This window comes from Danio aesculapii, chromosome 6 (genome assembly GCF_903798145.1).
Source record: "Danio aesculapii chromosome 6, fDanAes4.1, whole genome shotgun sequence".
In the NCBI taxonomy this organism is placed as follows: Eukaryota; Metazoa; Chordata; class Actinopteri; order Cypriniformes; family Danionidae; genus Danio; species Danio aesculapii.
Genome location: NC_079440.1, coordinates 31,252,503 through 31,265,665, shown reverse-complemented (window position 1 = coordinate 31,265,665; position 13,163 = coordinate 31,252,503). Strand labels below are relative to the sequence as shown.

The 13,163-nt window shown below is 34.5% G+C and overlaps 1 protein-coding gene across 2 annotated transcripts in view; it reads left to right on the top strand.

The window, feature by feature from the left end:
• LOC130230774 (ephexin-1) overlaps window positions 1-13,163 on the top strand; it is a 28,452-nt gene that overhangs the window by 7,701 nt on the left and 7,588 nt on the right. The window contains exons 2-10 of one of the 2 annotated variants that reach the window (XM_056459968.1): window positions 2,159-2,513; window positions 3,747-3,890; window positions 5,610-5,711; window positions 5,798-6,411; window positions 6,526-6,686; window positions 8,152-8,304; window positions 9,840-9,969; window positions 10,917-10,991; window positions 11,084-11,173. In XM_056459968.1, coding sequence (XP_056315943.1) covers window positions 2,171-2,513; window positions 3,747-3,890; window positions 5,610-5,711; window positions 5,798-6,411; window positions 6,526-6,686; window positions 8,152-8,304; window positions 9,840-9,969; window positions 10,917-10,991; window positions 11,084-11,173 — 1,812 coding nt within the window. In that variant the 5' untranslated portion in view covers window positions 2,159-2,170. Of the gene's footprint in view, window positions 1-2,155; window positions 2,514-3,746; window positions 3,891-5,609; window positions 5,712-5,797; window positions 6,412-6,525; window positions 6,687-8,151; window positions 8,305-9,839; window positions 9,970-10,916; window positions 10,992-11,083; window positions 11,174-13,163 lie in introns of both variants that reach the window. The other variant, XM_056459967.1, reaches the window with a different exon arrangement.

Sequence of the window (13,163 nt, the reverse complement as noted above, 5' to 3'; positions counted from 1 at the left end):
ATTTACTACATATGACAAACCTCCATGCCTTCTTCATGTCTTCTTCAGTTTATTCATGACAATTAGAATTTTTATTATTATAATATTATTACTATTATTATTATTATTATTATTATTATTAGCAGTATTATTTATTATATGCATATTTATATTTGTTTTAATAAAAAGAAGTTTAGATTTGTCCATCTGTTGGGTTTTGGAGAATATACATCACCATATGGGGCATAAGAATAGGACGTGTGCTTGGATATAACTTTTGTTTTTGTAACACATTTCATTATTATTGTTCATTTATTCATTAGCTGGAAATTAGAACTGAATTTAGAATTAGGAATAAAACTAATATTTGCGCATAACAAACAAAATTAAATATGTAGGCTAATGGATGTCTTCAGTGAAGTGCGTACAGCACTGTTTCCTTACGAGGCCGAATAGAGGAGGCTCATACTTTATCCTTGTGCAGATGGTTTGTTATACTGTTTTCTTGCTATAGTTAAGTGTTCAGTTTTACATTCAGTTTTTCCAAGCATTTTTACAAAGTCAACCATGTAAATAGCAAATGTGCCATGACGCGACACAACTGACTCCTTAAGAGAATGAGAAATTAAATTCTGACTGGTTTGATGCATGTTATGCTCAAAGCACACCCATAACTTATTAAGAGAATAAGCACAACCTTGTTAGACCATGCGCCGTGGCACAAACCATATTTTTCCGTTCTTAAAATAGTAAAAGTGGATTCAGACACGTCCTTAACGCTTTTGCGCATGCGCTTTAGACTTTGCACCTAGATCATTAAAATAGAGCCAATTGTTTTTGTGTTGTGCATTAAAGAGTATAACTGCAAAAAAACAAAACCACACAACTTATGGAAATTACTAAAACTGAAGCTTTTAGTCGTTTTCAGAAGTCATGTGTTTGAGTATTAAAGTGATCATTTAAAAAAAAATCAGAAAAATTCTTGTTGAACTCTTCCCATGAAAATAAGTGTACTTTAAAAAAAAACATGTAAAAATAATAAACCTGTAAATGTTTAGTTTGATATTATTGGGAAAATTTACTTTTTTGTAAGTGTCTTGAAAGAAGTGATCTTAAAAAGATAGTTGAAAAAAAAAAGTACACTGCATTTACTCACTTTCAATTAACTCCAAACCTATCTGAGCTTCTTTCTTTGTTGAACATATTCTGATCTTCAGAAAAATGTTGTATAGCTGATATAGCCATCGACTTGTGTCTGATCTTTCAAATTAAACTGAAACCCGTTGGAACCAGTGGAGGGGGAGTAAAGTATGACAGTTTTCTTTTTTGGGTGAACTATCCCTTTAAGTGGCCTTTAATTTTATTCATTCATTGAGTTTCTTTTTAGCTTAGTCCCTTTATTAATCAGGGGTCACCACAGCGGAATGAACCGCCAATTTATCCAGCATTTGTTTTACGCAGCGGTTGCCCTTCCAGCTGCAAGCCAACATTGGGAAACACCCATATACTCTTGCATTTCCACACATACACACTACGGCCTATTTGGCTTATTCAATTCACCTGTACCACATGTCTTTGGACTGTGGGGGAAACCGGAGCACCTAGTGGAAACCCACGTGAACACAGGGAGAACATGCAATTTCCACACAGAAATGCCAACTGACCCAGCCGGGGCTCAAACCAGCGACCTTCCTGCTGTGAAGCGATCGTGCTACCCACTGCGCCACTGTGACGTCGGTCTTTTATTTATATTATTATATAAATATTTATTTATTTTATTTATATAAAAAATAACTTCATGCATGATTAACTAGCTCAATGTGCTAAACATGTGTTACAAACAATGATGTTGTAGGTTCGAAAACAGCATCGGGTAGCATTAATGACTTTCTTTTGGGTGACATGTTGGCTCAGTGGTTAGCACTGTCACCTCATAACAAGAAGGTCACTGGTTTGAGTCCCAGCTGGGTCAGTTGCATTTCTGTGTGGAGTTGGCATGAATGGAAAAAAAATACTCACTGCAAATACAAACAAGCACACTTCTGCAGATTTTACCGAAATGTTCTGTCAATCAAACGATCTTTCACTTCTCTCTCCTATACAGAAACATTATTTAAAATCAATGTACACTGCCAACTAATAAGTAGTGTTTCTGCTTCAATCTGCTCTTCCTTAGAAGCATCTGAAGGCCATGCCAGGGCCAGATGGAAACAGTGCTTTGGATCCTTGCAAAAACGATGCTGTGCCTAAATCCTTCTATCCTCCTAAACCTTCATTTAATAGTGAGAAATGGCACAAAGCTTCAGACCTTATTTTGAGGAGAGATGACCAGAAGAAGATCCACTGCTGCTGGGCCAGTCAGCACTCCACACCAGCGGCACAAAATATACACCAAAGAGCTGCCAATGTAGGTCTAATCAGTCCCACAAGGATAAAACCAATCCCGAAACCTCGTCTGCTGAGGTCACAGTCTCATGCTGACCAGCCGCCGTCTCTCAATGATAGCAACATGGATTGTTTTGCATCTGCATCAGGTACAACACACAGAATCTTTGAACCTTAAACCAACTGATTTAAACCAACATTTATTTATTATAAATGTAAAAAGAAAAATCTTTTGGCCAGTGAATTGTTGCCTCAGTTAACAGCTTTTAGCTGTCAGGAGCATCACTGCTGTGTCTTCTGCTGCTGTAGCTCATCTGCTTCAAGGTTTTATGTGCAATGTGTTCAGTAGTGTTCTTTTGTATAACATTGATTATACCCGGTGGTTATTAGAATTATTGTAACCTTTTCATAACAATATTTTTATAGGTTTTTCACCTTTATTTTACAGTGCCAGGTTTCCAGATAACAACATACCTTCTTAAAACTCTATATGCGAACAAAAATTTTGTTACTCAATGTGCGTTTTTGTATGAAAATCAGTATGTGAGCCGAGTAGCATGTCGGAATTCATAGAAATCGAAAATCAGTATGCGAGAAGTACGCGGATGACCTACTACTTCCAGCATGATTCTGAAGTGCGCATCCCATTTACGCTGCGCTGTCCGATGATGTCTCGCGAGAGAAATCAGAGAGAAGGGTCATTTCTCAATTCCAAGAATGCAGAGAAGGGACTTGCATTCTTGTGAAGACCGGTCTTGCCAGGTCCCCTCGGAAGAAAGAACTCGGGAGACTGCGAGAACAGAGAATGCGTCCTCTGAGAAATGAGATGCTGTGTTCTTCCTGATGGTCACATGAGCTTCACGTGTTTTTAATTGAAAATTATTTAAAAATTACAGCATTCATAGAATGATTTATTGTTTTTCCCCTTTTCAAAATATATACCTCAGCTGCCGGAAATAAACCGTAAAATTACGGATTTTTTTTTTACAGTGTACATTGTTTTTTAACACCTGGAATATATGTTATAAATTCAAATATATTAGTGGCCATTTTAAATATGTTTATATATGGCACCACGATCATACCACAGTCATAATCATTTAAATCATCTTTCTTTCATCCCAACTCTCATTTTGAACTTCAGCAGATCTTCTTAACCACGTCTACATGCTTGAATTCATTGAGTTTCTGCCATGTGGTTGGCTGATATATTTATGTTAACAAGCAGTTGATTAAGTGTACCTAATAAAGTCAGCCTATTTGAAAAGTATACTGTCAATTCATGAAAATAAACTCCCAGTAGATTAACATGGACTGCTTTCTACTGCTATATTGGCAGATGTGAGCAAATCTGGCAAACATTCACCAGTCTGTTTCCACAGATGGGAAAAATAATGATACTCATTTGGAAAACTGGCACATTCAACCAAAAACTACCTCACATAAATCAAAACGGGTCCCTCCAAGCATACCTGTACCTGCCAGGCCCCTTCCCAAAGAGCCAGAGCAAGTGATCTCAGTGATGGGTGAGTGTTCATTTAGCTGTGCTGTAATGATTTAAATTAGCTCCTTATTGCTTTTTTGACTTTCAAGCATCTTCAGAGCCAAAAACCCAACTACTGCCATACAGAGAAAAAAAAACATTTTACTACTTTTACTTGTTATTGTAATAGACCCTTTTCACAAGCCTGTTATGACGTGTTTAATGGTCCTCAGCATCTTAAATCCTTGAAAGTTTTTAATATTTTGATTTTTTTTTAAAAGCATGAACATTTATATGTATTTATGTATGTATTATTTCATCTTTGTTTAAAAAAAAAGAAGAAAAACTAATTTCTGCTTGTGCGAGGTGTTTTGCAGCATCTGGGACAGGACAGTACATTTGAAGTTATTCTTTCCTCTGGCTGCCGTCATCAGTCTCACACATTTATTTCCTTTTTCTATATGTCTTTATAACATCATCATGGAGTTTTTCTTTTATTATTTGAGCAAATAAGTTTAAAAAAATATTTATTGTATTCTATCATTCACCGCGCTCTAAGTTTTCCTAACTATAACAACTTTTACTACTGAGAAACCTGGAAATGTGAAAAGGGTCTTTTACAATAACTTGGCACTAAACCTGAACATACAACTAAACCTAACACATGTAGTTATTATTTATATTATATAAAAAGCAATAGCAGCAAAAACGAATAAGATATATATATATATATATATATATATATATATATATATATATATATATATATATATATATATATATATATATATATATATATACACACACAAAAAAATACTGTTTTGAGTCACAATGTCCTGTCATTTTGGCCCAATTATGCGTCCAACCAACCAACATTAAGAAATTACAGCCATCTGTTTTAATAAAACTGATTTGCAAGCATACAGTATAATTATATTGTTATTTTACTTTTGAGGCAGAACTCTTTGTTGCGCAATTTGCTGTCATGTTTATTGGTTTTGAAAGTCCCTGACAGGCCACATATCCAAAGTAACTTTAACAGTTGTAGTAATTTGGAAAAGTATTTGTATATTCATGAACAACATACAACATCTAGCACTTTGCTGTGTTGTTTTTTGCAAATTGTAATACAAAGATATTACACATAAAGTTAGCATAAACTGGAATTTGCTGAGACATTTATTTCAGTATATTGATGTACTTTCAACTGAAACTGAATATTGAGTGGGGGATGTGGGGCTTTCTTCTCTCATATCATGGTTAAAAATATTGTGGCTAAATTCATTAAATAATGAAACAATAGAGAAGGACCACCACTCCAAATGTGGACGCCAATGGTCAGACTAGGGTTGCATGATATTGGAAAAATCTGACATTGCAATATTTTATGTTTCTGCCATGTACAGTGTATTCATAGCGCTATACTTTTTCCACATTTTTTATGTTACAGCCTTATCAAAATTTGATTAAATTAATTTATTTCCTGAAAATTCTACACACAATACCCCATAGCGACAGTGTGAAAAAAGATTTTTTGAAATTGTTGTAAATTTATTTTTAAAAAAATTATTAATGAATAATTAATGGTTCATTCCTCTGTGGTGACCCCTGATGAATAAATGACCTTGAATAAGTCAAAGGAAAATTAATGATTGAATAATCCATATTAGTGCACCTATTGTGTCACTCTTTTTTATTATGAAAATACATTTGTCATCAGTTTCATTTGGAGGGTCTTGTTTTTTAATTTTCGTTGATAAAGCATCTACAAATGACAATGATGAGGGGGTTTATATGGATATAGACTCATCACCAACCCAGTCTGAATGCTCCAGCTTAACAGTTGTCCACCATACTCAATCAGGTACACAAAATCATCCATCATTATTATGATGAGATATTATTCATCTCTATTCTAGCCTTGTATTGACTCCTCTTATTTCTCTCCAGGTTCTGAGGTTTGTTGCGATGACAGACCTATTTTACCTCTCTGTCTGTCAAAACCAAATCCTGCTTTAAAGATCCAGAATAAAAACAACGTTGATCACAATGAAGCCAGATCATTTAACAACACCATCAAGGACAATTTGGTTTCTGAGCTACAAAAAAGATTCTCAGGATCAATTAAAGAGAGAGATTTAAGCACCAAAAAGCCAAATGTTCTTCAGGCTAAAGGAGATTGCTCTCCCAAACTGTTTAGTAGCTCTCATTTGGAAATGATCTCAATGCTCTTCCACATGAAGAAACTGACTGAAGTAGACCGGCCACTTAAAACTGTAGCTATCCCAGCTGTTTCCAATGGAGAGAGTCCAGAGGATATTTCCTCTGTGGTAAAATACCAAGAAACAGAGATGGAGAATCTCAATGAAAGTTCTCAGAAAACTCCAAAAGTTCTTCCTCTTCCTGGTTTGGTGGACAAACTTATAAAAAATCCTTCTAACAAAAACTTCATGTGTGGTGATAATATGAAAAAGCCTCTGGAACAGTTATGGCAAGAGCAAAGTATCGTAAGAAACAGTGGAATACTAAGTCGACTCAATATGGAGCAGCTAAGGCTTCAAGAGGTACCTTAAACTCCATAAAAATAACAGGAACACTTCATAAGCTGTTTTCATGACCTCAACTCTGTTCTCTCTCAATATTCTTTGCTCTGGCCTGGTTTCCCACCCCTTCTCCAGCATCTATACGAGGTTGTCACATCCGAGCAGGTTTATCTTCAGAGCTTGGCCATGACTGTGGAACATTTTCAGGAATCTTCAGTTTTGAAAGAGGCTCTGGCACCAAGAGACAGGAAGTCATTGTTTTCTAGCATTGCAAAGATCAAAGAGATCAGTGAAAGGTAAGAAGCAGGTTTTGTTATCTGTTTATCAAGAATTTACAGTGAATAAATCTACAAAAGTACAATGAATCCAATCATATTTTATTCCTTCCTACTTGTGTCTAACGTCATATTTAGGAAACAATAATGTTGGAGCTATATACACAACCCCAAATCAGAAAAGGTTGGGACAGTACGAAAAATGTAAATAAAACAGAAAGTAGTGATTTAATGTGTTCCTCATGATTTTTATTGTTTTGGGGTTTTATTTTTTTAAATAAACATGTATTCCAAATTTTGTTCTTACTGGAGCAATTTAGGGCTAGTAATCAGGTAAATTGGTTAAATGATGTGATTTAAAACAGGTGATGTCAACAGGTGATTGTAATTATGATTTAGTACAAAAGCAGGATTCAAAGGTCTAGTCCTTTAGGAGCAAAGATGAGCCGAGAATTGCCAATTTGCCAACAAATATCTAAAATAATTATGAAACGAAACATTGAAATTATGAAACGTTTAAAAACAATGTTCCTCAAAGAAAGATAGCAAGATATTTGGATATTTCACCTTCAACAGTGCATAATATAATAAAAAATTCAAGGAATCTGGAGGAATTTCAGTGTGTAAAGGACAAGGATGCAAGGCTAAGCTGAACTACTATGATCTCTGACTCCTCAGGCGGTACTGCATCAAGAATCGTCATTCATTTTTAAATGATTTCACCACATGGCCTCAGGACTACTTTGACAAACCTTTGTCAAGTACAACAATACGTAGTTACATCCACAGTTGGCAGTTAAAACTGTACTGTTCCAAAAGGAAGCCATATGTTAACAGTGTCCAAAAGTGCCGTTGACTTCTCTGAATTCGGAGGCATCTGGAATGGACCATCACACAGTGAAAACATGTACTGTGGTCAGATGAATCAGTGTTTCAGTTTTTTTCTAGGAGAAATGGATGCTGTGTGCTCCGGACCAAAGAAGAAAAGGATCATCCAATAATAATTATGCAGCATAATAATAATTATGCAGCACTTTAAAAACAAATGATAAAACAAATATTTATAGTAAATGATATACATTTTTGTGCATTTAAAGGCTAAATTCTTCCAAAAACAGTTCTGTACTTTTTTATACTCACCCTCAAGTTGTTTCTTTCATCTGCTCGACACAAACAAATGAATTCTGAAGAATTCTTGTTACCAAACAGAAAAAAATACAGTCAATGGGAGCCAGAAACTATTTGGTTACTCACGTTCTCCTAAATATATTCTTTTATGTTCTGAAATAAAGCAGTAAGAAAACTTCATACAGGATTGGAAACACTGGAGGATGTGTAAATATGCCAAAGTCAATTTGTGAATGAATTATCCCTATAAGTGCCAAAAGTGTCCAAACGCTTTTGAGGCAACAGTATTGCTGATACTGTATGTATTAATTACATGGTTTTGATTTTTCTAATGTACCTGAGCAAATTCTTTTCGTAGCTTCATGGATGCGATGCTGTTGGCGCTGTCTTCAAGTGTGATCTGCGATGGTGTCTGTGATGTTGTACACCAGTATGCACTTGGACCATTTGATGCTTATATAACTTACATCCGTAATATGCCCTATCAGGAACAGACATTACACAACCTTGGGTAAATAAATAAAGTTTTTAATGTTTAGTTATCATGGACATTAACACAAGAACTACCAAAGCTGTCATTTTGACTGTGTTTAAATTTTGTAGTGGAATAACTGTTGTTATTTGTTATAAAAACAAAACAAAATAAAAAAAGTATTTTTGAGTATTTATATATAATTGAACCTGTAATTAGTTATAACAGTGGGTTCTATGATCTACAACATTTTTACATTCATAAGGATTTCATTTTGTTTTCTGAATTTTATCATTACCTCATCTCCTAACATAACAAATCCATCTATGCATATTAATTACAGAGAAGGAAATTCATGGTTGTTTTGAATGAGTTCAGATCATTATTATGTCCAAAAGTCATGTGGCCAATTGAAAAAGTGGCATTAATTTTCTAAATTTATGGAAATCTTTTTTATCCACATTTGTTGGCATATAGATTTTCAAAAACAACATTTTCACTGCATCGAAAAAACCTTCTGAAACAGATCTTCAGGGATGGCAGCTCTTACGCAATTAAATACACTGCTAACAATTTCCTGCTGTAAAACTGGCAGCAGTTTGAATTAACCAGCAACATTTCTGTATTTACATTTACATCACCATTTATCTAGCTGTATATATACACTGTATTTACAGTATTGTATATCTTTACTGGAAAATATCAGTACTTTTCACTATGCAACTTTAAAATACAATAACATACTACATGACTGTCCTACAGTAAAATATAGTTCATATTATAGTTAAATACTGTGTAATTGACAAAAACCCAGTGTATAACAGGAAATATAATAAAATGTAACAACAGACTGAAAGCTTCATTCTAAAACTTCAACAGAAACTTTAAATGTAATTACCACTATCAGTCTATAAATCAATTTAGTATGAATGGTCAGAACGACCTATATTGCCATTTAAGTGTTGGATTGAATTCTGCTAGTTGTATAGGAGCAATTCCATGTCAACCTTACCATGAAAAAAATATATAGTTTTCACTAAAAAGCTTTGTCTGTAGTCTTGTATTTTGCAAAAAATCTCAAAAATGTCTCTGTCAATGTTTTCAAACAATTATATTTGATTTACATCCATAATGGAAAGACATCACATCCATAACGAGGCTTTATCCTCAATAAATGCAAAAATGTAAAATAAAATGAAATCAATCACTTTTGTTCTATAGTGAGCCAACTCTTCATTCATAGAATTTCTACAAAGTATGCTGTATACTGTAAACTCGCAGACAATTTTTGGTCATATCCATAATGCATCTTTATTTTCCTCATTAAAAATAGAAAAAATGTTTATGTAAAAAATCTGATTGATATTTTTCTGATCTCATAACTCTGTGGTTAATGGTTTTAGAAAATATAAACAGATGTTTCATATACATATTTACATATACATTATTGTTTCCATATAAGTTTTTACTGTAAATGTCTCACCCATGATGTTGGAATTGCTCATTGTACTTAGAAAAAAAGTATGCACTATGAAAACATAACATAATTTTTAAATATTCTGCACTCTTGACAGAAAAGAGAGTCCTCAGATTTTGGAGATCTTGCATAAACTGCAGGAAGACCCTCGATGCAACCGACTCCCCCTTAAATCCTTTCTTTCCTTGCCATTTCAGAGGATCACACGACTTAAAATCTTAATGGAAGTAAGTGATCTTCAATTGTTTTTAAATGTTAAATTCAGCGTGATCTCACGAGAAAACGTAAGTGTTTTACGTTTTGTCAGTTTAGTGGCTAATTCGTACGAATTCGTACGAGTTGATTCGTACAAAAATTGTACGATTTTAAAAAGGAGGCGTGGCACCTAACCCCACCCCTAAACCCAACCGTCATTTGGGGATGAGCAAATTGTTCTAAATCGTACGAATTAGATCGTACGAATTCATATGAATAAGCCACTAAATCAAAAAGTTACGAATGGTTGTGAGATTGTGTTGGTTAAATTACATGTTATGTAGCCCTATTCTGGAGATCGCAAATTATGTAGCCAGAGGAACGTCTCTAAAACAAACGCTACATGCATCCTTTTCGTGCTTACCAGCTGACTGCTTAGCTCTGTGTGGACGTCTTTACCAGTTTGTCCACTGACTCATCACGTATGTCGGAGGATTTAAGATGCAGAGCGGAGTTGACTGTGAAAACGGGGTTTGAGTACGGTGAAGAAAGAAAACAAAAGCCAAAATATTAAAAAAGTAAATAACGGGGTAAAAATGTGGTAAAATCTGAAAATGTGGTACAAATCAAGCAGCTGTGAGGGCTTTTCCTTTTCTGGATTGCTTTTCAAAACACTATCGGTTGGGTTTAGGGATGGAGGTGGGTGGGGTTATCAGTCAGTCGGTCAGTCAGTAAGTCAGAAAGTCAGTCGACAGCAGCCTCTGGGCAATTTACATGAAAAGAGCAGGTGCAAATGGCACTCGCGAGAGAAATTTGAGATCTCAAAAAGCGTACGCAGCAGCTGGTGAATTCGCGAAAACAATAACTGCTAAAAAACGTACCTGCTGGGATGTATTTGGCGTACTCCAGAAATGTATATAGGGGTATGTAATCAGAATGAGCCTGGGTTGGCTAATACAGTCATGCCAATGCAATGCAGACTATCCACAAGAAGGCTGTTCCAGGATCAGACTGTGGGTCCGCAGCATTAAGAGCTCTGACAGAAATCTCTAAGGTATGAATGCGAAGCTGAACCACATTTCATTAATAAACACTACTGTGTCAACATCTGTTTGCTGCTTTATGTTGTGATTTATTCACCTACAGCTGCTGGAGGCCTGCAACTGGCAGGTGGGAAGAATGAAACAGATGGAAGAAATTGTGCAGATTGCTAACAAGATTGAGTTTGCCTGCAAGGTAGTTTCAGGCGGTTTTTTATATGTATTTATTATTGATGTTTAATGTGTACATTACCGGTTTCTTACTTTGTATTTTGTAGTATTATTTTCTAGTAAAAATATTAAAATAATATTTTCCAGCACAAATATTTAATTAAAATTCAACTGAGTAGTGGAATTACAAATAATAATGTTCCATTTCAAAAAATGTTCCTACAATGAGTTTAAAGGTCCCGTGAAGTGCTTTGAAATGTGAATTTTTTTGTTCAATGTTTGATGCAATCTCAACTGGAAAATGAAGAGAGGGTGGGACATAGAGTAGCTCCTCCTCTTTTAAAAAACAGGCAATAGCATTTTTTTAATCTCAGCTCTACCAGTAAGAGTGGTTGAAATCAAATACATCAAATGAAAAGCAAATAAGAAGAGTCTTGAAGGGGGCGGGGCATGTCAGATGCTAGAGAGCATGGTCAAGATTTGATGAGAAACTGAAGTATAAGGTGACATGAAAAAATCATTTAAATTGAAGTGACAAATTGCAAGCTTTAGATGTTTGTAACAGTTTTATATTCTTTAAACAAATTTTGTCACTGTTTTGGAGCACACTAGCTTATAGATATCCTCAAAACTAACAGACTGAAACTAACATTTACACAAATTTATTTTAATTTCACAAGACATTTAAAGTGGGCATGAAACAGAAGTTAAAGGAACACTCCACATTTTTTGGAGTGCCTCATTTTACGAATTTATGTTCTCCTAAGTTAAACAGTTCACTTGAACCATTTTTGAATCCATTCAGCCGATTTCTTGTTCTGACGAGGTCATTTTAGCTTAGCTTAGCATAATGAATTGAATCAGATTTGACCATTAGCATTTCGTTCAAAAAGGCTACGGTGGCCGAGAGAGCTTAAAGTGCTACAATTTAGGAAATCACATGGAATTACAAAAAAACGTCAGAAAATTAAGAAAAGATCTTCATCTGTTTGACCAACACAATCTTACGCCAATTCGTTTTTGATTTAGTGGCCAACACTTTTTGATTTAGTGGCTAATTCGTATGAATTCGTACGATCTAATCCGTACAATTTAGTACGACTTGCTCATCCCCCTATGACAGTTGGGTTTAGGGATGGGGTTAGGTGCCATGCCTCCTTTTTAAAATTGTACAATTTCGTATGACTGAACTCATACGAATCCATACGAATTTGCCACTAAACTGACAAAACGTAAAATACTTATGTTTTCTTGTGAGATCAGGCTGGTTTGACAGCACACATGCTTAAAATCGTCACAAAGCAAACACATTTAGAAAAAAACATGTTGCATTTTCTCACAACACTTTCAAATAGCACAATGGAAATGTGACGGACCCGGCTATTTAGGTTATGGTTATTTAGACTGATAAAATACAAAAGACAAGGGAATTGGGATGTTAAAATGAACAAACAAAAAACTCACCTTTCAAAGATATGTAAATTGAGAATAGTGTTGTGTAAATGTCCCTTGACATAGCAGGAAGTATCTTCAAGGGTTCTTTGAAAATTTTGGTCTCTTTTAACCCCTCTTTTCTGAAAGATTCTATTCTGCTGTGATTGGTCAGATGGCCCAGTCTGCTGGTCTACTACTTACAGCTTGTGTCAAGCTCAATAGCCATTTCCATATCTCACTGCGAGCTGCAGATATTGTTAGTTGTTAGTAAAGTAACTGTTATTAGCTAGCATTATGCAACTATGCAACATTATGCAAATTTATGTCAGTTTATACTGTTGAAGGAACACCAAAATAAATGACAACTTGTTTCAATCAGTTCAGAATACCTTTTTTCTTTTGGGAGATAATAACTATTTTGGACATTGATATTTTAAAATGTTACTTTTACAAACAGCTATAACACACTATATGAAATAATATATATATATATATATATATATATATATATATATATATATATATATATATATATATATATATATATATATATATATATATATATATATATATATATATAT